Source organism: Tinamus guttatus, unplaced genomic scaffold (assembly GCF_059628265.1).
Source record: "Tinamus guttatus ecotype Peru unplaced genomic scaffold, ASM5962826v1 Tinamus_guttatus_pri_ptg000140l, whole genome shotgun sequence".
In the NCBI taxonomy this organism is placed as follows: domain Eukaryota; kingdom Metazoa; phylum Chordata; class Aves; order Tinamiformes; family Tinamidae; genus Tinamus; species Tinamus guttatus.
The window spans coordinates 1,241,458-1,268,212 of NW_028288674.1; the positions used below are offsets into that span (position 1 = coordinate 1,241,458).

Sequence of the window (26,755 nt, forward strand, 5' to 3'; positions counted from 1 at the left end):
GCACACAACCAAGCACAAACATGGGACCTGACACATGAACACCCAAAAAGGGGTTGGTAAAAGTGACTTGACATGTGACAACAAATTCAAATACATCTGATGGCATCCCACAAGATGGCATGGCAAGAAACATGTATGTCCAGGCATGACATGAACGGCACAAATACATGAGCAAAACGCATACCTGGAAGATGTGCCTGAACACATCACTCGCACACGAGACACACTCAACTGGAAGCATGATGACCAAACACATGATAGCCAAATGTGTGCTGCCTTTCAAACACTTCATGAGCTCATTTTCTGTAGATAAATACTCTACCTCCAAGGTAATACAGAATTCTCTCCCTGAAAGTCAACCTTCACCTACTCTTGATGAGTTCAGATTCAAAGAACAGAGGAACACACATTTTTCTGTTAGTCAGTGGGTTTCCTCCAGCATAAGGCTATTAATAGTCAGTGGACTTCTCTGCATGTGGAAGTTTTTCAAGTACAAAATCTGTAGCTCACAGTTCTGAGCAGATGGGATATGTAGTCTAAATCATTCCCCCATGATGTTAATCAGGAAAGAAATTCAGGAATCTTTGCCAAGTGCACTTAATCACTCTGCTTTTGTGTTTTCTTTTAATTGCAACAAAATGCAAAGCTTAGCCTTTTTGTGAGAAGGCAGCAATAGTTTTGTGGCCACTAGTATTTCTACTAGTAAAATAAATCAAAGACAACAATGGTTATTACACAGGTATTACAAGCCTAACTCTCAGCTGGGTTTGTTCTATCAAACTAACAAATCCCTAGATTTTCCAACTCGGCTTTTAAAAACAGGGCAAACACAAGCAATTCTGTATATTTAAACGCCCCAAAATATTATACTTACAGAATTCAGCATGCTCCTCAGCATTCCCAATAACAAGAAGGCAGCTTCTGTGCAAACATTGTGTACTGAAGAGGTAACCGTGCCACAGGAGGCAGGAACTCCAAATATGTATGTCCAGATAGAGTCTAAATCAAACTATCCCAGGTGAGAGAGAGAAAAGAAAAAAGACACAAAATCAACCTTTTCTCCAGTATGATGTTTTGTGTGCATGTGTTATAGTCATGATACACTCATTTGACAGCATATAAATATTATCAACTTTTTCCACCAACATCTCAGATGCTCTCTTAAAACAAAAACTGCCCTGTTTTGCCTGTATCCCCATGAACACACACATATCCACACACACAAATACGGATTAAATCAATGCCCCTACCACGCTGGCTCGAACCAGGCATGCAGTTTTCATTCAACCCCATACCATCCAGCAAGAAACGAGCTACAGCAATCCCATCCTAAACACCAGGCTGGCTTCTTCACATTCCCAATGCACCCTATCCCACCCTCCTCAGCCAGCAAAGCTAAACACAGAACACAACATCCTGACTTGAGAGCCAGGGAAGAGGGTGGTTAATCCACTACGCTCTTTGAAGACAGACAGAACAACATTGATACCTTACTAGATAATCCCTACCTGGCCACCCTGATTACATCGGCTGCTGATGACAGGCGCACTGACCTGCAGGTTTTCGGGCAGTTCAGTGACTGGCTGCTGCAGGAAAAGGGCCATGAGGAGGAAATAGAGGGCAGGCACATTAGTGTGCTTGGGGAGAAGGGACTGCAGAACGGGGAAGCCGGGGAAGTGGCAAGCGTCCCGGTTAATCTCCCTGACCGTTGATCTGCCACCAGCACTCCTGCCGACATTGAACCCTAAGAGGAACACAACAAGGCAACAAGTGTTACTAGTGAAATGCATGTAAACCTCACTCTTAGCATAGATTATGCACAGATTACCACACTCATATTGTGCAACCTACTACAGATACCTGAATTTTTAAGTAATTCGAAAAAAAAAAAAAAAGATTGCTCCATACAAACTCTGCTCTTATCTTCTTGCAGTGATGAGCAACCCAGATGTTTAAAATTCCAAAGACGAGCATCTGAAAAATCACATGCCAGCACTAAGAGGGAAGCATCACTGTGATCTCAGCTACTAACTGATTTATACAACCAAGCAGCAATTCCATTTGAGTTGGCTGGCTGTTGAATGGCTTCAAAGATGTTTCTCAGGGATCTTGTTTTAATTGTTCTGCTACTGAGTAATATGTTGATATGAAGTATTAAACGCTCCTACTTTACCTTCATTTCTAAATTGCAAATGGAAAGAAAAAGCAGACGTTTTTCTATTAAGCACTGCCAGAAACCCAAACTCACCTTTCATGACCCTACTCCACCAAGTTATTTCATCTGCCCATTCAAAAAATACACTGGGTTGCAGAAGGACGAATTTTTGAGTGAGGACAGCGGCAGAAAGATAGTTCAATCTATCTACACAGACAACAAGAGATTTTTCTGACCCTGACAGAAGTCAGGTCAGTTATGCGTTTTCTGAGGCTCAGATATAGATATTATTTCTACCAGAAACTGGCTGTTCAGACAGCAAAGATTTGTTAGGGATCAGACTCATGATATCCTTGTCACAGAGTTGCATGAAACCCACCAGTAACCTTGGACAAAAAAAGGCTCCCATCTAATTTCACTAGGAAACTTGGTGCCAGTTTCTTAATTTATATAAATATATATATATAAAGAACATGAACATTAGGTAAGATAATTGGATAGGTCATTATCATTTGATGAAAAACAATTTTTAAAATATCTCTGTGGTCTTCATTTAATTTGGCATCAACTAAAGTGCTACTAAAATATGCAAAAAACCCCAACTCTACAAATTCTCTCTTTGTAAACCCTAATTTAATCTAGAAAGGTTCTGTGACTGAAGGAAACTGCTGGGGCTGGTGTACAGTGGTAATGAAAAGGGAGAGGTCCTTACTTCTATTTAACTAGTTTAATAGGTCCTTAAACATTTGCCAGCCTCAAATAAAATTAATTTTAATGTCCTGCTTTTTCTGTCACAAAAGGCTGTGTCGGTTGCTGAAGAGAACTCAGAGGTGCAACTCCCTGGTGCATGGGCACCACCTTCCACGAGGGCATTGCCAGCCATGTCCCTCAGCAGCCTCTGCCTCCTCCGGCATCTCCCCATGTCTCTCCTGCCATATCTCCTCACCAGACGCTTCTATCAGGCTGATGTTTTTGCCAACACAATATCCTTACTTAAGCAGCCCTGTGTTCTCCTGTCCATGCACCTCAGGAGCCCTTTTCTCTGCTGTCATTCACACATCCAAGCACAGCCTACCTCCAGATTTTTGCTTGTAGCGTCAGCACACACTACAGGTTAGCACTTTGAGAACAGGAAGAGCAAGATTAAATCATCCTCTATTCTACACTACCCCAGTCTACACAGAATTGATATACTCCATTTCAGCCAGCTTAGAGAAGTTCAAAGTGGGTCCTGTAGCACTAAATCGCAGTTCTGCATTATGCAGGGTAAGATAAAGGGCTAATAACCTGGAAAAATCAGGCTTTAAGAATTCAAAAAAGATCTTTGCAAAAGCGAGAGAAAACAAGAGAGCAAGGGATCAAGCAAGGGAGAGAAAAGAAAGACAGATGAAACCACAGACAAATTCCTGGGGTAGGAATTTGTCCAATCTGGTAAATCCAAACTGGTAAAACTAACTGGCCCAGATCTGACTAGATATGAAGCACCTCAGGTCCAGTATTGAGTGACGCTGTAACTAATAGCAGTAAATAATCTAATGAATTTTCCTGAATATCTTCTTGTAGCACCACCTCACACACGCAGCTGCACTGCATGTTCATCTAGCTCAGGAGCGCTTGTCCATAGGCAACCTTGCCACGCAGAGCACAGACAACTGATTATACTTTTGCTACACAGGCTTCATGCAGATGGAGAGGTAAGACTGAAAGATAGCAAAATCTGTAAAATGCCAGCTGAAGGGCAAGTTTGTAAAACCATTCCCTTTTGCTTACAGAAACTAATTCTTTATTCTAAGAAAACCAAAAATGCAGAGGCATTTTGATCTGATTTTGATGCTAATCAGAGCAGAGACAACACTAGCACAGGAAAGAGGCATGAACCACACTTTTTTTAAAAAAAAAAATTCTCACAATCCCAAATACACACTGCAGTCATGAGCGCTGAGATGTCATACCTAGCACAGTGCCAATCTTATTGGTCAAGACAGAGTCTGTCTGCTCAAGCCAGCCTCCACCACTGAGCCCTTCCTTAAATTTCATCAGGATGGGCTGGTTGCTCAACAGGACCACAAGAATCCTCATGGCAGCTGTGACGGTGGTGGAATGGAGATGTTCTTCCATAAACATCATGATCCAATCAAAACCCAGTGTCTTCACTAGTTCTTCACATGCCCTAAATAAAAAAAGAAGAGAGTCGCATATTATTTCAGCATTTTTTTTCTCTTACCTGATAGCAAATGTTCGTGTCTGCCACTACAGAACAAACTTAGAGAGGGTCACAAAAAATTCAGGTCAGTCAAAAGGAAAATAGAATTCTTGGCTGAGACCTAAGTATCTTGGAGCATTTGGATACCTTTGAACTGGAAAGGCTGCTTAACAAGTCCTTCTAAATAGAACCCAAACTCTGATGTCGGTATTTGTTTAGTGGAAATGGATGAGCTATTGGGGCTGTTTGAACTGGCATGAGATTAGTCCCATTACTGCTGTTGATAAGAAAACTGGAATGCTGAACTAGAAGAGTTTGTCAATAAATTGTATTTTCCGAATACTTTTGGTAGAGCCACACACAGGTACAGAGGTTTCACAGCACTGAAACTACTTGATTATCTTAACTGAAATGAAATTGGTCGACTATCCCACTTCTCTAAAAGCGAAAGTTTCCTTTTTTGATCAAGTACTTTCTCTGCAGTCATGTGTGAAATTATGATAAAAGATTACATAGAAGTATGGGAGAAGAGTAGAGCATTCCAATCTACCTCTCAAGATGAAAAAAATAAAAATCAAAGTAGCCAGCCCCTAAACTTCTCCTTGCATCCCTCTTACTCATGGGCCTCTTCTCTCAAAGTTTTGAGAGTTGACATCAAGATAGTAATCTTCCAAACATAAAATATATGTTCCCCTCTTATAAATCATATGCTGTTATTTGCTTGTGTTGTTTCTAACTGGAAATTTAAGTTTCTATTAATTCTGTCATAATGCTGTTAAACTTGGCTAGTTGTTTTTGAATGACTTGAAACAAAGTCATTTAACACAATAGATTAAAAATGGTACTTGCACCTGCATTTCCTTAGTATTGTTTTTTTCACTAATACAATTTGGAGAGTACAACTGAGCTATCATGTACCTGATTTCTACTGGCATACTCTAAGCTAATTCAGCAATACTTGTGTAAATAAATGCAAGAGTTCCTATAGCATTATACAATATAGGTAGCAAATACAGTTGGGCCAGTGTAATTCACCCCCTTCAAATTAAAAATCATAACCTCTTCCTCTGTCTGAAGACTTTTTTTTTTCTTTTTACTTACTGCAAATTAACAGTTGTCTTTTCTTTAGATGTATACAGAAGTTTGAGAAGGATATCCAATAGTCTATTCCGCAGTAGAATAAGATTAGCAGAAACAAGTCCTCCAAAATCATCCTCTGTTCCTAAATAAAGGATGGGGAGAGAAAAAAACAAAAACAAAAAACTTTTAGGATTTGGGTGTTTTAAAGGCTATTCATAAATTCCATACATCATAAAACACACTGCTCCCACTTGAGTCAGTAGAAAGCCATGGTAAACTGCTAAATTTCTGCTAAATGCAATGAAAGTCAGGAGCTCAGCGAGGTAAAATTCTGGAGTCCTTTGTCCCAAGCTTCCCTTCTTCATTCCCACCACAGTCTGAATTTCTCCCCATGTTCCTCTATGGCTCAGTTGGCAAAAATGCAGAGCAGGCTGTGGTTGGGCTGCAGAAATACACAGCCAGCTGAAGCTGCTGCCAAAAGAGAGGATGCAGTGACCGAGTTTTGCCTTGTCCTTAGTGGGAATACCAATTTGGATCTCTCTCCCATTCTTACTCACAGTCTTGCACTAAGTGAGCTGGAATTTAAATCATCTTTGAGACTGCAATTAGCTAAAGTGTTTCAGAAGCACCAGGAGAGGCACTGGGGATAGTGTTGAATGGAGGGCTTAATCCTTGCTCTTTACAAGACTGGACTGAAAGCACTAACCGAAGCTCATTCACAGATTTTTCCTTTTTATTCCTGTCTCAGGGAGCCAGTATATTCACAAGACCTGTAGAAACATAGTGTCTTTCGGCACCCAATCCTAGTTATTTGGTTGAAATCTACCAGTAGGCTAAAAATTTATTATTGGGGGAGACTGATGAATAGAGGAAACAATTGTGTAAATCTTTTTCTGTAGAAAAAAAGTGTAGGAATGTTCTCTAAATACAAGTTTGAGTATTCCTGAAGGACAGCAAAGAAACTTTTTTTTTTTTGGTCTGGAAACCAACAGCCCAGATAAGTTAATTCCTTCAGTCCCTCTATGCCTAGAGGGCAGATGTACCTCACCATCCATCTTTTTATCTTTTATCTTTTTTTTTTTTTTTTTTTAACCTCCCCATAAAGCAGAGATGCACAGCTGATTTGAAGGAGTGGAAGAAATGGAATAAAACATGCAGTGTTAAATGAAGGAAAACAAAACAAGAGAAGGTTAGTTTTGCACTGCTTAGCACACAATATTGAAAATTGAAGTACCGTAACTCGCAGCCAGGTTATAACAAAATTACAATATTGTTACCAACAGTGCTTCTGCACTTTAAGCATTTGAGCACAGAAGGTATAACAGATTATTTCCCCTTTCCTGATCTCAAGTCATGCCATCACTTACCACTGTCAAGTTTTTCTTCATTTTTTATTTCCATGACTACAAACTTCTCACAGACTGCAAACGTAGGTAAAGTGGAAGAGATGAACTGTCCAAACCTTGACGGATACAGAGAAAACATCAGATATTGATGTGACAGATGCACTCTCATCTATCAATAAATCACTTCTAATACATGACTAAGAAGAGGCAGGTACCCTAAAATGTCAACTTTCTAACCTCTGAAGGTCGAGGGAAATGGCCTTCAATAAAGTTACAAGACAAAATCCAAATTAATAACGTACAAACTGGACTATTAACAGAGAACCCCGCAAGTAAGGGATCCTTAACATGCTAGGATTCAACAAGGGAACTGGGACATACCTTCAAACATCAAGTTTAGGCATCTCCAACGTCAAGTAAAAAAAAGTATTCCCCAAACCATCACACCTGAACAAATATTATCAATAAAAACCCATTCACAGGATTACTCAAATGTGACATAAAGGTTATGCCTATAGCCTGAGATGCTACAGCAACAAAGCCATGGTTTTCCAAAACAGAAAAAGGATGTGCTGCTCAAAGAAAGGAGGCTCCACTCCTCTGGAACTAACCTGAAAGGTCCTCAGCTTGTCTATCTTTACCAAAGTTATGCAGTATTTTTCATTTTTGTTTCCAAAAGGAACAAGAATACAAGAATACAAAGGTACCTTGGTGCACTTGGATACAGCTTTTTTTTTTTTCTCATAGTAAATTAACATAAAAGTCTATAGTATTTTTTCTTGAATAATTTTTGTTCAGCATAATGAAAATGAAGGCTGGTTAGAAGTTTCGTTTGCTGCTTCTGACACCTTTAATTGTACTTAAATTGTACATGAAAGTTACATTATTAATTGCAACTCTCATCAGTCATAATAAACAGTACTATATTTGACAGTCTTAAATATTTTTCTACACAGGATTACTTAGATCTTGAACTAAATCTTTTGGACAAAAGTGTAATCAAAGGTGCATTTTAACAGGATGTATCATCATACCCCCCAGTATTAAGCGGAATGTTCAATGGTATTTCAGCAAAGTGTTCAGTGTTTCACATTAGCAGTGAAGGGAGAATAGCTGCCCCATTGCTATCTGCCAGGAAAAGCCAGTTTACTAACGATAGTATGACTAACCAGTCATACCTGTTTAGATATAAAGTGAATTTAATATGTCAATCCAGGCATTAATAAAACTGAGTATGTCTAGCACAGTTATTTAGTATAGGAAGAAATTCAGTAAATGGGTGCCTCGTTAACTACTCACAAGATCACCCTAAGCACTTTTAATATCACCAACACACTAAAACCACAAAAGCCAGAACTAACATCAATGTGGGCTACCTGAGTAAGTCATAGCTGCTGGGGAAGCCTTGAAGCAGAAAGCTCAACACATTACTAATTGCAGCAATGGTGGGCTGGGACAGAGACATATCCCGAAGAGTCAAAAGCAGTCTTGGGATGAGCTGGAATTCCCTCATTAATTTAGCATTCTTTGCTGCTTCGCTGAAAGAAAGAATAAACAGAGGAGGCAATTTAAGCGTGGAACATTGTGCCCACCTGCAGCAAACATCCTTTCCATGTTACCTACAAGTCTCATTACTAGATCGGCATCAACTAGTACCTGGACTCTGTGAGAAGTTCAATGAAGTGCTCAAATAGTGACAGGTGAAGCTCATAGGGTGCATGAAGCCAGACCTGAAATACAGAACAAGCAGTGGTATGTTTTATACACAAACCCACTTGCAGATTAAAAACTGATTCCTAAAGACTTGAAGAGACTGAAACTGTTCATTTCCATTATTATTCACCTGTCCACTGCACCCAAAGCTCATTTCAAAGTTCTCAACTGTTCTTCAGTTAATACTAAATACTCATGAAAAGACTCACAAAACATATAGTGGTACCAAGGAGATTCTCTGCAAGCATATGATGAGGATAACTTAGAGTAATTGAAAAAAAAATCTGCATTATCTGGACCTCTTTTTTTTTTCTATTTAATATAAAGATAAGTGGTTAAATACCAGTGACTCCAAAGGAGTTACTTGGGATTTACAGGGTTGAAATGAGATGCTGAATCAAGCTTATTTGGCTGAAGCGAAGGTTTTCATTTAGCAAAATTAACTTAATACCCTCTGCCAAGATTGAACCCAAGGTCTTCAATGATAATTGTTTTTATCTTTACCCAGCATTTCCTGCACAGGGTTTTAAATGAGTCAGATCCCCTACAATAAATCAGCTGTTTCAATCAATAGAGGCAATAAAACATATAAAAGCCAGAAAGTTCAAAGTTATAGCTGCAGATCTTAAAACTGAGTTGCTACTGAACAAAGCATAATGAATAGTTGAGCTCTGGGATTCAAAGCTGGTTTAAACAAAAGTTTCCTTGCTTTTACTTTTAATCTAAAGAAAAAAAAATATTTTTCCTTGCTCAGCATAAGAACATCTATGTTATCTAATGTAGAAGAAATGCTTGAGTCACTGATTTCTGAAGAGACACTATTGGAAAAAAAATAACAAAACAGAAAGAATGACTTTCTTAGGCCTTTATTTTTAATGACTTGCAAAGGTATTAGTTTCATTTATTTTTGGTATCTTAAGCTTATTCACTCTCCAGTTGTGAACTAAAGAATTTCAAATCGGATCTTTCATATGGTAATAGCTGTCTGACTGAATACCTAACTTTGATGAAATTTGTCAGCTGGATCCTTTATGGAAAAAGAGAAACAAAGTATTCATGACTTGGTGAAGATTTTGCTGCCTGTGAGAAACGTTTAAGGACCTTTAAGCTCCCTAAAAAATAAGTTAACAAGTTGCTGTGGTTTTGTTTGAAAAAAGGCCATATTAAGTGGCAACGGTCTTTACATATACAGAACCATTAAACATAGTATCCAGGCTTTTAAATACCTCGAATGGACATGGAAAACCAGAAAATGGGTAAATTCCCTATCTTCAAATGATTTCAACAAGATAGGCTTATGCAGGATGTTTTTCTACAAAACCCACATGAGAATTAGAATAGTTTTATTCAATCTGTGTTAGACACAGATAATACAAAAGGGACACACACAGTTCTAGCCATTATATAACATTGCTTTTCAGGTTGTAGGATATTAGCAAATGATTCTGAATTTCTCTACTTACTCAGTTTACAATGACAAAACTCAATTATTTTGTAGCTTGTACAAGCACAATTTTAACTGCCATACATTCATTTAACTGCCTAATGAAAAGTTTTCCTCCTACTGTCATTTTAAGCACATCTTTCATGCCTCAATATATTTATTGCTACAGATGGGTTAGAAGAAACGGTGGAACCAAAAACTACAAAATGTATCTTCTAAAGAAGTAGGTGCATCTTTGGTACCTATTAATTATTTCTACAGTGATAAAAGTCATTGTAACAGGAAAACCTACCAACAATCTTTGTGCCAAGCTACTTTAATGTGCCATAGATAAAAATATTACATTCTCAGGTAACAACACAAGCTGTTATCATTCAATATTTAAGGCATGTTGTAAGTGCAACTGAATCATTCCCCAGCCAGTAACATCAGCTTTTTCAGCTTTACATACTTCAAAATCACAGAGCAGGTCCTGGAAGGCAGTAGAATTTGGGATAATGGAAGTCTCGTGCCCGCTGTCGACAGTTCCCACCAAGGAAAAGGTCAGATGAAGGATGTGACTGTTCAGAAGGGAACGTTTCTTCTTTAACAGCATCGCCAGTAACTTGAACAAGTAAAGAGATAAGAAATTAGCAGCCTATGAAAATGGAAGCAAGGTTATCTAAGCAAAATAAAGCACGTATGAAATGTCTGCATCCCTTAAAGCATCGTATGATTTTTGATAAGACCCATCAAGTGCCTCTGAAACTTGATATTTTTGATGAAGACGGCATTAAGGTTCCTTAGAAGACAGTAGAAAAAGGCTGTGCACAGAGCTGGAAGCATTCGTGACCATAGATGCTACCCTTTGTCCTCATTTCTGCTCTAACTTCTTTTAACTTGGGTTGGCAGATAATGAATTGGCAGATTTACAATTGCTGTTTCTTGTCTTCTCCTAGAAACTCTTCAAGCCTCACCTCCACCATGTGCTCTGTAGCACTATTAAAGAAATGCAGATTTGGGGAATCTCTCCCAAATCAGGTACGCTGAAGTAGAAAATAAGATGTGCAATGATCCACTGGCTAAGCAGCCAGTAGTGCAAGTAAGACACTGTCTAGATGTGTTTGGCCAAAACATGTCAATGTCTGGAACAGGCTGCATGGGATAAAAGGATTTTGCAAAAATGTATTAGCAGACAGCATAAAATGGTTTGTAAATATGTTGCTTGAGCCACAAGCTGAGTTTTTCATTTCAGCAAAGCTGTCTTCATGGGAATGTAAAATTCACTGGTCACAGAAGGATCTTCTCAGTTCTGTCAGCTGAACCTTTTGCATAACTCATTATGCTTTCTCCACATCTAAAGAAAACTTAAGCTTGAAAGTGAACAGCATCACCATTAGGACCAGGCTCCTAAAAATAATAGGTCTAGCAGTCGACTTGTTTGCTTTCCTTCATATGTCCTTGTCCTCCTCTATTGCTGGCAGACAAATGAGACAGGAACTCCTGGGCTTGCAGGGGTAACATTAATGGGGAAAGAATCCATCTGTGTGTTGCATCAGTGCTCTTTCTTGTTATTAACAAAGTGACAGGGCAGCTAATGAGCTCAACCAAACAGAAAAACTTTCCATTTTCTCTTCTAAAGGCCATGCTAAACATCAGGTTTATGCTATTTAGCCAAGAGCACATTAAACTTAGAACCGACATTTGGGTTGCCATGATACCAAAAAATAATTTTCATGGGAGTTACAGGGATAGACAGTGAAATTCAATCTAGCAGGTTGGGTTCAAGACATCTTTTACACACCTGATAACCTCTGATTCTTTCCATTTCTTTGCTGGCTAGTGGATTGCTCTTTACCACACAGACCAAGGCCTTCACAGCTGCATACAGTCCTTCTACATCTGATGCCATGGCTACAAGCCCCAGGATAGCTGCAGCTCCACCTATGTACTGCAGCGTAGTGGCAACAGGCTTGGGGACAAATGTTCTTACTCCTGGGCATAGGCAGTGAAAATAAAGTAATTAAAATTCATTCTTTTTCTTGTAAAAATAATTAAGATTAAATCTAAAGTAACCCACCTTCCAGCATTGCTTTATTTATTAAGAGAATATCACTAGATGAATTATGATAACCTCAGGAGAAGGAACTATTGCATTGTAAAATAGTTCACAAGTTAACTCCAAGTCAGGTAAGTATATTTTTATAATGGTCCTCATTTAACTAAAACAAGTTTCTGGTATTGATAAAAAGACAGAAAATGTATGTCAATAAATAGAAAATACTTTATGTACACGAAATACTTTATATACATCATTATTTTGTGTGTGGTACATATCTTTGAGCTCTCAGTTCTTATATAAGGCTGATTAGCAATGCTTACACATACAGATTATCAAACACTCACCCAAGTATCCTATCAAAGCTGCACCAATAGTGCGAGCTGGTCCATTCAGATGCCCTGCTGAGTTATGTAGCAACTTCACAGGTGTGGCATTTTCATGAGAAGAAACTGCCAACTGAACAAAACAAGGAAAACAAGGAAAAAGGAGGTTTATAGGAAGAATATTTTTTATAAGCCTGAACAAAACCTGTATATTTTTCTCCTGTGACAAAGAATAAGAAAGAGAAGAAAAGTGACACTAGAATTACACTAGGAGTCATTATGATGTCCTTTAGAGAAGAGAGGAATCTTCAGTCTCCAAAGTTTAAAACTGATTAATCAAACTATCTTAAAAAAATTAATACTCAGGTTTCCAAAATGAAAAGAAGACTAAATGATCAACTTTGTTCACCTACAAAAGTATAAATGATATTGCTCATCAGTATGATCTTTACTTACTCCGTAAACAAATGTTATATATATTAAATGGCCAAAATACTTCTAAAAGGGGATGAAATATATTAACTCTTGCTAATTTTAAAAATGGGAATAAAATTTCCATCAAATAAGCAGAACGATCTCCTTCAAATAAACACTTAAAATCAGGAAAATAAGTTTGGGCAATACTTCTGATAAGGACTTTATTCTTAATACAACACTCCTTTGAGCAAAATCCCTTGAAACTAGTTAGAAGGAACAGAAGAAATACTTGAAAGTTAAACAACCAATTTCATACTAGCAGGTATTGCACACTAACAAACTTATTTTGAAACATACCTGTTTTGCAATGGCTTTACTATCCAGCTTGTTGTAAACTTTTCTTATTTTTGCCACGGTGAATGAAGAAACGGAGAGTGCATAGAGACCAAAAGAGACCTTCTCTTCTGGTACCAGAGATATTGGAGATGGGTTGATTCCTTCTGACTTAGAATCCTTGCCTTAAGGACATGGAAAAAACCTCATTTCAAAAGGAGTACTGTTTCTGTGCTCACTTTTAATATGTTATGTAAATTATACTGCAGAGTAGTGGTGGAAGAAAGCTTTTACAGACAGATGAGATGTTATGTTGCCTTCATGTATTTGCTCACCTTACCCATGCACAACTTGATGGCACACAGCTTACACAACAAATACGTTGTCTTTGTATTTTTAACTAGCATATGGCAAACGTTCTTTTAAAAGGTCTACTATGTTCACCTCTAGTGGAAACTAGGAGCCTCTGACTCGGCCATGCTGTGATTCTTCCTCATCTGAATTTTTGCAAGAAAAAAAAAACAATTTTTTGTCTACCCTACAGGTTGTTCCCTTCCCTTTTAATAGAAATTATAAATAGAAAAATAATTTATCCATTTGTGTCTTGATTTATGTTAACATATATGTTAGGCATTATATAAAGATTTGCTAGTAAAAACTAGTAAAACCACCTTCAAAAATTGCTCTTATCTCCAGAATCCCCTCAATTATCATTATGTTAAAGTATATTGAAAACCTTTCGGATAGAGAGGCTAAGAAAAAAGGCAAAAACAGGAAACCTCTATCAAACACCCTCTATCAAAATACCCTCTATCAAACTCCATCAGGTTTGGTGTAGTGCATGTTATGTGAACAGAAGCTTGATCCCAAATAAAAACACATCCTTTCTCTCTGTAGTAGACTACTCCTGAGACACAAAGAAAGGAAAAACAAAAGGCTTATTTTATATGTATATGCTGCCATGCTGGGAAAAGTCTTAATTTAAGTTATCATGGGCTTCCTGGTGAGCATAGTTCTTAGCATAAAGGCAGGAAGATCTTCACTTCTCAGAAATGAATTAACAAATCCAATCATGGAATTTGCTTTGGCTAATTTTGTAATAAATAATTTTGGAATAAATATCTGCACAGAGCCAGAAATTAGTACTAGCCAACTTGTTTGCCTCATTGTCAGACAAACAAGTATGTGACAGAGATCTGTACCTGAAAAAAAACTCAACTGGTTAAAGTTTCTGACTCAAGATGTTCAAGGAGAACTAACTAACTTTTCATGATACTTTGATCTTTCATAGCCTTCAACATCTATGTTTATGTTTTCTTCTGTCTCAGCTCTAGGAAAAGCATCTAATATGAAATGCAAGATTCTGTGCACTCCCTACACATACATTTGTTTCTCTGTTCACTCACTGCCTCTTTTCTTCAGAGAGTGACAATTTTTCCCAGGAAGAGCTTGAAAATGTTAAAGTCCTCACAAGTAAACAAACACAAGGACATGCAGACTTGGCATTTTCCACTTTTTTTTTTTTTTAAATGTATTTCTTGCTTGAAAGCCCTCTGTTTGCCAGCTAAAGTAATGAATATTACCTGGCAAGAACTAGCAAAAAATTGTTTAAATGGTAATTCTGATTTATATCATCCTTTTCACTAGCTGCTATGTAAAGTCAGCTTTGTATAAACAGGTTCTCCTCTCCTCAATGGCATCGTCATATTTCTCAGTTCCAACTACACCTGTGCCACGTTGCTTGCTGTGATCCGAATTGTACTCACATGGTAAGTTCACTGCCTGAAAGCTTCCAACGTAATTTGGTCCCAGGTCATAAATGGTGCTAACGCTTGCAGCAGGCAAAACTTCCTCCAAGAAATGTGTCGGCCCCAAACGCCACACCAAGGAGGAGAGCTGGCGCTGGGCCGGTGGCGTGCCAATATAGGAATAAACCGTGCTGACCACGGGGGGATTGGCAGACCCAGACCCACTGGGGCTACTGTGAATATAGTGAAGCTGTAAAGAAGGAAACATCATGAAGCTCTATACATTTTATTTTATACATATTCTATACATGTATTTATTACTCTATTATATATATTTATCTCTATGTGTTTTATAAATATATTACATATGCACATCAATACATGTAAGGGTGTGAGCACAGTCAAAATGAGGATTTACATTTTGATTTTACCTTGACAGTGTTAATGAGCTGCCCATCAAGGTACAGTGCAGCTGTGCTGTTCTTCAGCATGCCTTTACTCATGACCAGAACTAGGTGATGCCACTGGCCTTCCACTATAAGGTCACCGCAGCGAAAACGGGCACAACAAGGAAGAATTTCATAAAACGATGATTCTTCACTGAAGTCATCAACTAAAAGGAAAGTAACACTTAGTGGGAACAAGTAAAGATGTTGTTAGTCTGTTTTAAGATTCTTATTTCATTAGACTTGACATCTCTCTAAAGAGATGCATTAAAGCCAAAATTTTACTAAGCATGTGCAATAATGTGACCAACCAAAAAAACAGAAAAAATGAGATACACCTTTAAAATTTTTCCTTAAAATTTTCAAATGCAAAAACCGAAAGAATTTTTTTTTTGTAACTGTAGTCTAAGTATATTATCACAGATGACCTCACCTACTTGCATATAAACAAGCTAGTGCAATTTTATTAACATCAACCATGGGCCTGGTCTTGTTTTACCTTAATTCTTCCCCCATATAATTCCCAGAATACTTTCAAAGTTTTGAAACTACATTTCACTTCCACTTTCTCATTGAAATTTTAACTGAACTTTAAAAACTGCATTAAGTAGCTTAATGAAGCTTTTTCCTCATTTCCAAGTGTCACCATGTACATCAAAACACATTGTTTGTGGTTTTTAAAAGAAATTCAACAAAGTGCTCAGCAAGAGATAATAGATGTCCCTCTACAACTACAAAGCTATTTTTCATCTTTCTCATACTATAGAAGTATGCAGCCAAAAGTAGGAAATTCTACTGTAGAGACTAACATTTTCTGTATCCGCATTAAATCAGACAATGAAAAATATCACTTGTTACCTGAATACCTGGCCCTGCTCTATTTGCACATCAATCACCAGGTTCAGCACTGACTCACTAATATTTGGAAACACAGTCAGTGCAACAGATTGCAACAGATCTGAAAATCCTTCTTGATTAACGTCACTTTTTTTTTTTTTAAAGGAAATTACCATCATTATAAACTTCATAGGAGGTGGGCTAATTACCAGGTACACATTGACATAAATGCACAGTAAGAGTTTATAAGAAATTCTCTGTAATACTATTTTTACAGCTAAGAGCTGAGAAAGGAAGCCACCATGTTGAATTTAAGTTAATAAAGCCCAAAGAAAGAAAAAAAATACAGTGAAATGAGGATATTCTGCTGATTAGCTCTGCCCTAACCTGTAAATTGTCAAAAGATTTGTAATTCTGTAAGCCACATTTATCAAATACTTGCTAAACACTGTTTTCGTGTGTAGCTTGCAATTATCTTCCTTAAGCAATTAGGTGACACACACAAAAACATAAAACACAAGAAAGGCTTTGTAAGAATCATCACGCTAAATTACATAGTAGCATTAAGTGGATTAGAGTTGGGTTAAAAGCCTTAGGTTTTCTTCCTTAATAAAAGCTGCAAATAAGATAATTGGCTAGAGAGAAACACACCAAGTACAGGCTAGCTAGAATTCAAACCTTGGCACACTGGTTTTTCTTCTTCCCTTCTTGCAGTCTTAAGGAAAATCCAGTTTCTGAAGTGATGCTACTACAGGAATGGCCTAGTGATTTTTAGATTAGATATTTGCCCAATCTGTTGGGCAAAAGTATTTGTTCTAGCGTTCAGTATCTTTATCTCAGGTAGCCATCCTAGGCTTTTCTGTAGAAATATCAGTGACGTTTGAAATAGCAGCCCCAAGGGTTGCTGTTGGCAACCAGTTCCTATTCACCCAATATTGCACCCATATTCTATATTCCCACGTGGTTTTCAGGTCTTTCTTTACCACCGGGTGCTCAATTCCCTTCTTTTGAAGGCTTAAACACACTTAGTTCTTAATGCAATATTTAAAAAATTTCTCTAAAATCCCTTCTTAGATTTCACATCAGAAGGTATGATCAATTTGCAGTACAAGTTGAAAATAAACGTGCTGTCATGGCCCCGTAACACTGCCAGGAATAACTGATGACACTGCACATCCCTTACCGTAGTTCTGAAGCAACTCTTCTTTAGTGGATACAATTAGTGACCGGTCTTTTGCTGAGAGGACGATGGCCAGGCAGACGTAATGCTGCTCAGAGGAGTTGGCACGGCGCACGACAGTAAGCAGCCTGACTGGGTGGCTATTGGGAGGGGTACTGAAGTGTTCGATGCAAAACCAAGTGGAGTAGCTTAAGCCAGATGGTGGTGGGAAAAATCTTTCGCCTAAAAACAAAAATTAAAGCCCATTTTAGCTGGAGTATCTGTCACTGGGTATACTCATGCATTCCTGGTGTTCCAGTCAGCTTGGGCTTGAACTTTCAGTCTTTCATCTCTGAATGAAGCTTGGATTTAAAATACAAACACATAAAGCTAGCTCACAGTGTTTTCTTTCCAAACCCAGTAAAGCAAAAAATAGCATGCTATTCCCTAATATATTAAAAAGAGAATATAGCCCTCAAGATGTACTTTTTCAGAACACCTCAGTTTCGGTTCTTCAAACAAAAACAAGAAATGGAGGTGGAGATGTTTAATATCCTGACAAGCTGTTTTTTTTTTCCATGGGTGTAACTCAGTTTGCATCCTCATGAGGACCACAGAAGTATTTCATAATAACAACTAGCAGTGAGAGAGTCTCCTAGCCGTTGTTGAATCAGGTCTCTCCCCCACACACACCTAAATCCATCTGACAGCCCAGGGTGCTCAAAGATTCCAAAAGTTCTCAGTTAAGAGCATCCAATGCCATGCTATCAGTTCTGCATTAACCAAGAAACATAAGAGAAGTCATCATCACGCTCAGCAACACTTGAGCACTTACCAGTTCCGATCCCACTGACAACTGCGCCATCCACAAGTCCTGTTGTGACTGCATTATTTGTAGGTGCGTTGTGGGGAGCCAGACTTGGCAAGAACAGACAGCTGTTAAATAAACCACCAGGAACATGTTAGAGTTTATGAAAGTTGACAGAGTTTGAAGCAAACAAAATATAGCCTTAAAGAATATACTGTATGCAAATCACCACTCTCTTTGACAGTATGTCTTATAAAAAGTGGAAATGTATTTTCAAGAGTTTTCCTGGTGGGGTTAAATTGCCTCCACTGCAAAGAGCTTTGGCAGCAGATCTCTGGCTCTGTAGCACAGAAGTGTTGCCTTTTGGGCCACTATCATTTGTTAAAGCTTTGAGATGTTCTAAAGTATCCTAAAGACTGGATAAGTTAAATACTCAAAAGATTTGATACAATGGTTTTATAACATTCTCACAGTGATGTTTTAAGTCCTTACAAGAGCCATTGGTGTCTCTGACCTCCCAAAAATGGGTATAAGGAGTACCAGGTATCAAGTGATATAAAAGACACAGATGATTTCAGTGACCACCCTACGGAGAGTGGAGTGAACTCCACAGAAGTTCTGCTTTCAGTTTGTCTTTAAGCTTATTTCTGCTTTGCCCACCTTCCTCATTAGCAAGATCACCAGAAGTTTTAAGTGGATTTCAGTGCATTTGTACTATTCAAATGCTGAACATGAACCCCAGCAACTGATACTTTTCTGCAAGATTACATTTGTGTCTGCCTAATTTTAAAACAGCCTTAAGTATGCACACGAAAACCAGGTCTGAAAGGGCAATAGATTTGCACACATAAACACTTATACTTTCACATCTAATTAGTCACCAGCGGTTTTGAGTCCCTAATTAAAATGAATAGAAATTCACGTGGCAGCAAGTATTCCACTCTAAACTAAATAATTTTTTTTCAGTTTGCAAGCTTCTCATCACAAGTTACACTTACTTGAAAGAAGAAAGGAATAGAGCATTACACCGTGTACTGTGCTCTCCGAGAGCACTGCAGGACCTTACCCGAACCCTTCGAGAGAAGTGTCAAATTCAATAAAAGCAGGAGTGACCGATGATCCATGAAGCCTGATATCATGTGGGGTAGTCATGGAGACCAAACACTTCACTCTCGTCAGGGGCACTGTGCTCCCTTCTGCTGGTTTTAGCAGGCTCTTGCTTATTCGATAGTGGCTGTCTTCATGCAAGCTGAACACGCTGTCAGAACCGAGGCCTTCCATAGAGGTCACCATGCTATCTACAGAAGGAACCAGGAAAAAACAGCAGCATTGCAACAGGGAGACACTTGCAGGCCATGTATTTTGATTTTTAAAGGCTAAAGGGGAGAGTTCAATGGTCATCAACAAGTTTAGCCTCTCAGTGAGATGATGAGGTGGGAAGTATAACTCTCAAGCGAGTTAGCGAGTGAGATTAACGCCTTGGGCAGGATTTCACAGAAAGGCCATGGTAAGGCCAAAAACTGAGTCAAAAATCCACCCCATCACCTAACATATGGAAAAGGCCCCTTTTTGCGTAACCCTTGTTTGGGTGCATTCCTGTTGTGTGACCTATTAGACAGCAAAAAAGACTGATTCATGTTTTTCAGATGCACTAAATCTGAACTAAAACTCCTAGAGCAACCTGAAAGGCTCAGTAAGCTCAGCTTAGTAAATTCACTATGCTGAATTGCAAATTGAATCTGGTGACACAACACAAATTCAGTCCTTTCTAAATCAGAGATACAGGATCGAGTATGAGAGCTGTATACTCTGGTACTAGAGAGAAGGGATTTGATGCTTGGAATTCAACATTATCCAAGACATTTTCTAAAAAACTTTCAAATACTTCAAATGTTTCAATTAAGCTGTTTTTAACAGCATGCAACAACTCAACAGATGACAAGAAGTTTCTATCTTCAAATATCATTTGTAGATATGGAAACTTAGGAGTTGTATTATAATTTACTTTCCTATGCTACATTAACAGCTGTTCAAGTTCTACAATTTAGTGCTGATAATAAGAGGAAAAAAGTAGTGAGTCTGGAAAACATTGACTGGAGGAATGTACTTATATTAAACTCGAGAACAATCCCCTTACAGACGTTTGGTCCAATTTATCAGATTGATTCATCAAATAGCTGGAAAACAGACACCTCTTCTAGGGTGATAATTCTAGCTGATGAGCAATTGCAGCATGGGGTATGTATACGTGGATGAAGTGCACCTCCATGGGTGAACTTACACGAGAGGAAACCACGCAAAGAGGCAACAGAAATTTTCACAGCCTAATATCTCTATGTCTCTAATTTAGACAACGAATATCCTGTCAAAATAAACTGTGAAAGCCTTTTGGTAGTGTTAATTACACAATTAAAACTAAAGCTTATACATAGCAGAGCTGTGTTTTTTTCTTTTTTTTTTTCTTTTAAACAGTGTGTAACCCTGTCCTTTTTCTTCAAAAGTTTTAGGTTATTGTGTAATTATAGTTAAATCCAGACTTTAAGTATATCAAGAACATTATTAAAAGCAAACAATGAGAAAAGTGCTATAAATAGTTATCATGACAAATTAATGAATGAAGAGCAAATTCCTTAACTTCATAATTAAAACTGGAGCTCCAACTTCAAATTTTACCCCTGTTTGGGTAAGAGAATTATTATATTGAAATATTTGCCCAATTTTTGTGAGTTTTCCTCATCTATATATTTTTTCATTTCTATTTCACTCTCATTAGTAGGGATGTTAACAACTGCATGGATTCTTATTCTAGTGAAAATATATGGAATTACGCTAAACTGTAGGAATCTGGGTTATTTTATCTGCCTCTTTATCAAATCTATGAAAGAACCTATGAATTAAACTTAAATAGATTCAGTGACATGTAATGCTCACATGAGAGTATCTGAAGAAATATTTTTTCTAAATAACTAGTTGCATATTCTATAAAAGACTCAAAAGCGATTACCATATATGATTATTGTTTTTAAATATTTATGAATGAATACACATCTTTATGAAATATGCAACTGTGGGCAATGAAACTTTTAAATGGGATTTTAGCACTTAAGCACTTACTTCTCATCTCTGGTTCAAAACTCAATGAGCTGGGTTTATGCACCCGATATTGTTTCAGTAGCTTTTTATCCCAAGCTCCGCAATTCAAAGGATTTCCCAGGCGTAAAAATTCCCTAAGAAGAGAACAACAGAAAAATAAATTAAAAATTAAAAAATAAAACACACTGCACATCAAATTACCTATTTACATTCCTGCAATGACATCAAAACTAACATCCTTTTTAAAAAAGTGACAGCAATGACAGTAATGAAAAGAAATATTTAATTCATTTAGAACTATTTCAGTTTTAACAACACATGATAGAAATTTGACTTTTTAACTATCAAACACACAATTTCGAGTGGGAGTTATCCTGGATATAATGCTTTGCAGTGAGACTGTTACTTTCTGTAGGAAAATATCCAGAAAAGCTTGCCAGTTCATGCATGTCAAGTTAAACTCACCTTGAAAGGCAGGACATGGGCCAAAGCGAGCAAGTGACCTGGACACTGTTTTATCAGAGTGCCCAGCCTTAATAGAGAGATGGTTTCGTGGCTGTCAATATCTGTATCTAGAGACAGCTGCCCCATCAATGGCTCAAGGAAGTGTTGATATTACCTGCTAGTTGCAGAATTATTTCTGGTACTGAAGTGAACTGACAAACTGTCCTCTCTAGTACTAAGGCTGCAAATCAGCCTGTCAAAAATCCACAAAAGATTTTACACTATTCTCAGAAAAGTAATTTTACAAGAAAACTTGCTTTTAACTGGGCTAGACAGTGCTAACAAAGTTTAAGAGTAGGGCAGTCAACCCCATACTCCTCCCCAAAGACTTGAATTTTTAGACATTCTTTCTACTATTTTCCCAGTTCCTTCACACAGCTATGATGCTAGGTAAAACAGCTGGCCTGAACTTTTCCTAACTGGAGCTATTTACTGTTGCATGGAAACATTTAGGACTCTATTATCTTCCATGACAATGTTTAAAACTGTCACTTTTGCTCTTCCTGATGATCTAGCCAGGAGCTGCCCTTCTGACAGCCTGGCAAGACTTGCAGGAAGGAAGAGAGCATTCAGTCTCAGTAAAACCTCTGCAAAACAAAACAATGGCCGCTCACCCCCCTCTCCTCAAACCCCCAACATCTCCAAGGTTACAGGCCAATGAGCAGAAGCAAGACAGCCTATTTTGGGAGAAATAAAATGGGATACTGGGCAAGCGCTCGCACACAGGGTCATTTATGCTCTCTAACAATCAAAGGTATTTCCAGCCAGCCAGCCAGGGAGGGGTTTGGCTGCAAGGTTCCTGACCTCAGCACCATGGGCTGCAGGGCCTGCGACGCCAGCCTTTCGAACATGCGCTGGAGCGGCGGGTGCAGCGAGTGGTCCTCGTCGGCCAGCGCCGCGCTGCAGCGCTGCAGCAGCCGCGCGTGCAGCCCGGCCTCGCACATCACCTGCTGGTTTCTTTCCGTATGCACCAGGCTCTGCAAGATGTTGGCCACTGCCAGCTGGAGGTCCAGCGCGTGCTGAAAAACACACGGAGTAAAAGAACAGGCAGTCATGGAGGTGATGCAAATGGACAAGACAAAAAAAAAAATCACCTTAAATGAAGGAACAGAAAATGAGTTACCATTAGCAATAAATACACAAGTCCCATACTTAAATGTGTGTGTGTGGGCACAGCGAAGAAAATGTCCAACAAATCCTTTATTTATAAACAGCTCGCAGTGGTTTTTCTCCCACAATGGTATTCAGCCGGTAGGGCAGTTTGACATATTGCAGTTACTTCAAACAGTATGTATACAGCAAGCTATACTATCCAATCTAATGTCCTCCTTGCACTGTGTGCAAGATCTGATACAGCAGGAAACACCAGAATTCAGCACAGCACTTGGCAAACACTTCTGACAGCCACTTCAGGCATTTCTTTGAATTTACACATTACTGCCAGCAAGTCAAAAAAAAAAAAAAAAGAAAAGCCTGTGAAATAAAGTGGCTTATATGTTTTTCTATACAACAAATTATTCAACTTGATTACTCTGTTCTGTGAAATGTTTTAGCTGGTCATTATAAAATGAAAGAGCAGCTTGTCTTTTTCTAGCCATTCTTTTCCACAGTTACTCTCAAAGTTTAAGATAGTGGCTTTTTTGCCTACTTCTGGCTGTGTGGTTGATCCAACAGAGGCAAGAAGATCAAGCATTGCAAGCATAGCACCAGGGTGGATAATAACTGCCTCAGAGCTCTGCAGCGACGTAGATCCTGTCTGGAGTTTTGCATCAGCAATGTTTTTCTGAGGGTAAACAGGAGGTGTTGAGACAGAGTGATATGCATGCCTGCAAGAAGAAAAGGATAACAAAACAGACAAAGCAAAAAAACAACACGTTATAAAGCTCATCCAGGATTAGCTTTGCACTTTTCAAATGGCTGCTGCAAGTTTAACCCACATTATTCTCCTCTCCTTTCCTTAAACACACAAAGTGCTTTCCTCTTCTCAAATCTGTTCTTTGATTTCTTTCCCCCCTTTCAATCTGAAAGCACTTGCAACTCTGGCCTGCGCTCCATCTCTGTAGCACTGTTCCTTACATGCTTAGTGCAAAAACACCCTCACTGCAAAAAGTTTAAAATTCTCCTTTATCCTCTTCCTCTTTTTCCTTCTTATTAATGTAGCAACATACGCCGTGATAGAAGCACGGCCTACCACCATTCCCATTATGTGGGACATACTCAACTTCAAATATGTTTCTCTCCATTTGGTCTTCATTACCTATTACAAATCCATAGGCAATCTTTGAGAATACAAAGTTTGTCTCTGGGTAGACTCATGCCAGCAGTCCATGTGTTCTCCGCCTTTCATCGACTCTTCCAGCAATTTAAATCTACATTAAGTTTTCTCAGCCTGAGCTAGGGAAAAGAGAGTTTGATGCACTGACATTGAAGCTGCCACTTGCACCAACAGCCCTCAAAGCGCTTCTCATTTCAACAAAACACCCAGCAGCATCAGCTGGATGAAAAGGTCTTTCAGCTACAGATTCAACACATTAAGTTGAATGTAAGCATCAATGTAAGCTTTCATAACGATAGTTTAGGAGCAAATATACCTCACAGGGACCTCGAGAGTTCATGCTCACCACAAAAAAATATATATATAATTTCCCATACATGCCTGGCTTTAAGAACAAAACCAGGAATTACATTTAACAACTTTCCTGAAGGTCAAATATTGGTGCTACTTTACAAAGAATGAATCCTTTCAAAAAGAGGTTTCTTTGGATCAGTCCAACAAGACTTCTCCTCTCGCACTCTCAGGCAGCAGGACTCCCCTTCAAGAGTACTAACAGTCAAAGAGTCTCTGTGCTTTAACCATTAAGTTCTCTGATCAGGAAAGAAAAACAGAACACTCTCTACAACATCAATCCTCCAAACTTTTCTAGCAGACTTAACACATGAAATACCTCGTAAGTTGGGAAAAGCTCAGCTTTGTTTTTTCAATCAAATAAAATTAAGAAGGGCAGAACGAGTGGCAATATTGAAGCAACATTGCAATATTGCAACCCTTTCCTCTATCTTAACACATACAATGAAATAGAGGCAACTTTTTTGATGGATCCCAGTAATAGCACTCTAGCAAATATGTTTTTCCTCTATATTTCAAGAAAACTGCTGCCTCTTTATAGCTTCACCTTCGAAGTCTCACAGCAAGTTTTAAGGTGTAGGATTTAAGAACTAAGTATTAAGGTGGAGGATTCTAAGTATTCCTTCCTGTTTAAGCAAGTTCTTCAATCTAATGAAATTCTACGCTCTAAGAAATTGTTAAAGAACAGACTTCCACCAACTTTTAAGCAGAAATTATATGTCTACGTGTCCTAATCCGGGGTATCAAATTCACTTCCTCAAGTAAACTTGGACGTTTTAACCCAACCATGCAGAGAGAGACGAGTGAAACACATTTCTCCGCATGATTCACCAGCAAGCACATGATCCTGGCCTTGCACTGCCTGCACTTCAGCATCACGCACAGAGAGCTGCCTAGGGAATACACTCAAGATTAGATGATTTGAGGTTTTTTTCCTGCTGTCACTACAGAAAAGCTATGTCCCACAAGCAAGTATCGCCATTTGGATGATTCTCACATCCCTTCAAAATATCCCAACTTCCCTACTCATTTCGTCATATAAAGAGTCCTTGTGCCAAGCCATAAAAACAACCGGTTCAAAAATATTTGCTAGTCTGGGAAAAGAATCTAGATCTTATAAAGTCCTGCCAAAACATTCATCACGTGTTATAGGTTTGTATTGCGGTGCAGAACTTGCATAAATTTCACTTACGCGCTTAAATATTTTTATGTTCCTTTTTTATATTCTCTAGGGGAGAGGAAAGGAAGTAGCAGACAATGGAAAAAAGGTCACATGTGAGGGGCAACCCATGTATCATTCTAATTTAAAGAAAAACAAAACTGAAAAGCTTTCAGATCTGAATTGCATAATCAAGCCCGAGGGGTGATGTGAAAAATGACACTAGTTTTATTTGGGAGAAATAAATAAGAACTGCCCCTATAAGAAGATGGCCCCTACATGTATCGTTCTCAAGAGTGATCATCACCCAAACTTTAAAGAGCTTTTAGCTTTTATTTTTATTAAGTGACGGTATGTTCTAGTCTCCCTTTTAGCTTGTCAGGCCCAAAGCCTCCTCTTGAGGAAAGAAAAAGAAGATGAGGATGCTCTGTCAAGGCAGATTTTCTTCTAGAATTAACAGCAGTCAAAGCAGTGGCAGAGCTATGGTTCTTAACTTAAATGACATAGGGAGGCGAAAGAACATTGCATCCCATATAACACTGGGAAAAAAAAACTGTGCTCTAACACCACGCGTGCTGGAAAAGTCATACTTACTCCTTTTATTTACACATTTACTGCGCAATATTCCTTGGGAAAATACAACTTCAGATAGCAGTAGGTAGTGAGAAAAATCTCAGTGTCTCTACTCATCCAGAGCTGTTCTAAACCACACGCATGCAAACCAGAACCAAACCATTTTTGTTTACAAAAGTAATGTGTGTGCACACATGTTTGCTTGTGGTTTTAGGCAAATGACACGGGGCTCTCCCCTAGGGATCTGTCATCTGAGTCAGAAGAGGCAACTGGGGAGACTCAGGGACAAGAAAGGGAAGGAGGCAGAAAACACAGAGAGAGGAGGGAACGCGGCTGTCCAAAGAGTCATTTTTATGAGATTAGAAAACACAAAAAAAAAGAAACCCAAACTAAATTTGGATAGCACCCTGTCTTAACCATTTTTTTAAACTATGTAGCCTGCTACTACACATTTACACATTTTTTTTAAAAGTAAAACTGCATTTCACTATCAGAGCAGTCCAACAAAGGAAGCCTAATGCATTTATACACACATATGCATCCACATATATTTATGTATACGTGCATTAAATTAATAGGCTGTGTACCAAGCTGGTACTCTGTCACTCATGATGTCCCCATATCAGCTTATGTTTGGCAGGCATTAAATGCATTCTGCTGCCAGGAAATTTCTGCAGATCTCTGCATTTGGAGGGCTGAGGGAGCCTGAGCAGGGTTAGGCATAACACTGGCTGTTACTATTTTTGC

The 26,755-nt window shown here is 38.5% G+C and overlaps 1 protein-coding gene across 3 annotated transcripts in view; it reads right to left on the minus strand.

The window, feature by feature from the left end:
- WDFY3 (WD repeat and FYVE domain containing 3) overlaps positions 1-26,755 on the minus strand; it is an 86,017-nt gene that overhangs the window by 32,747 nt on the left and 26,515 nt on the right. For all 3 annotated transcript variants that reach the window (XM_088521965.1, XM_088521964.1, XM_088521963.1), the window contains 19 exons: positions 23,299-23,476; positions 22,455-22,669; positions 21,168-21,280; positions 19,120-19,351; positions 18,081-18,181; positions 17,270-17,488; positions 15,235-15,416; positions 14,822-15,053; positions 13,080-13,240; positions 12,327-12,438; positions 11,725-11,915; positions 10,393-10,545; positions 8,441-8,514; positions 8,161-8,322; positions 6,806-6,900; positions 5,460-5,580; positions 4,108-4,325; positions 1,509-1,744; positions 875-1,009 (listed from right to left, as the gene is read on the minus strand). In XM_088521965.1, coding sequence (XP_088378091.1) covers positions 875-1,009; positions 1,509-1,744; positions 4,108-4,325; positions 5,460-5,580; positions 6,806-6,900; positions 8,161-8,322; positions 8,441-8,514; positions 10,393-10,545; positions 11,725-11,915; positions 12,327-12,438; positions 13,080-13,240; positions 14,822-15,053; positions 15,235-15,416; positions 17,270-17,488; positions 18,081-18,181; positions 19,120-19,351; positions 21,168-21,280; positions 22,455-22,669; positions 23,299-23,476 — 3,130 coding nt within the window. The remainder of the gene's footprint in view (positions 1-874; positions 1,010-1,508; positions 1,745-4,107; positions 4,326-5,459; positions 5,581-6,805; positions 6,901-8,160; positions 8,323-8,440; positions 8,515-10,392; positions 10,546-11,724; positions 11,916-12,326; positions 12,439-13,079; positions 13,241-14,821; positions 15,054-15,234; positions 15,417-17,269; positions 17,489-18,080; positions 18,182-19,119; positions 19,352-21,167; positions 21,281-22,454; positions 22,670-23,298; positions 23,477-26,755) is intronic.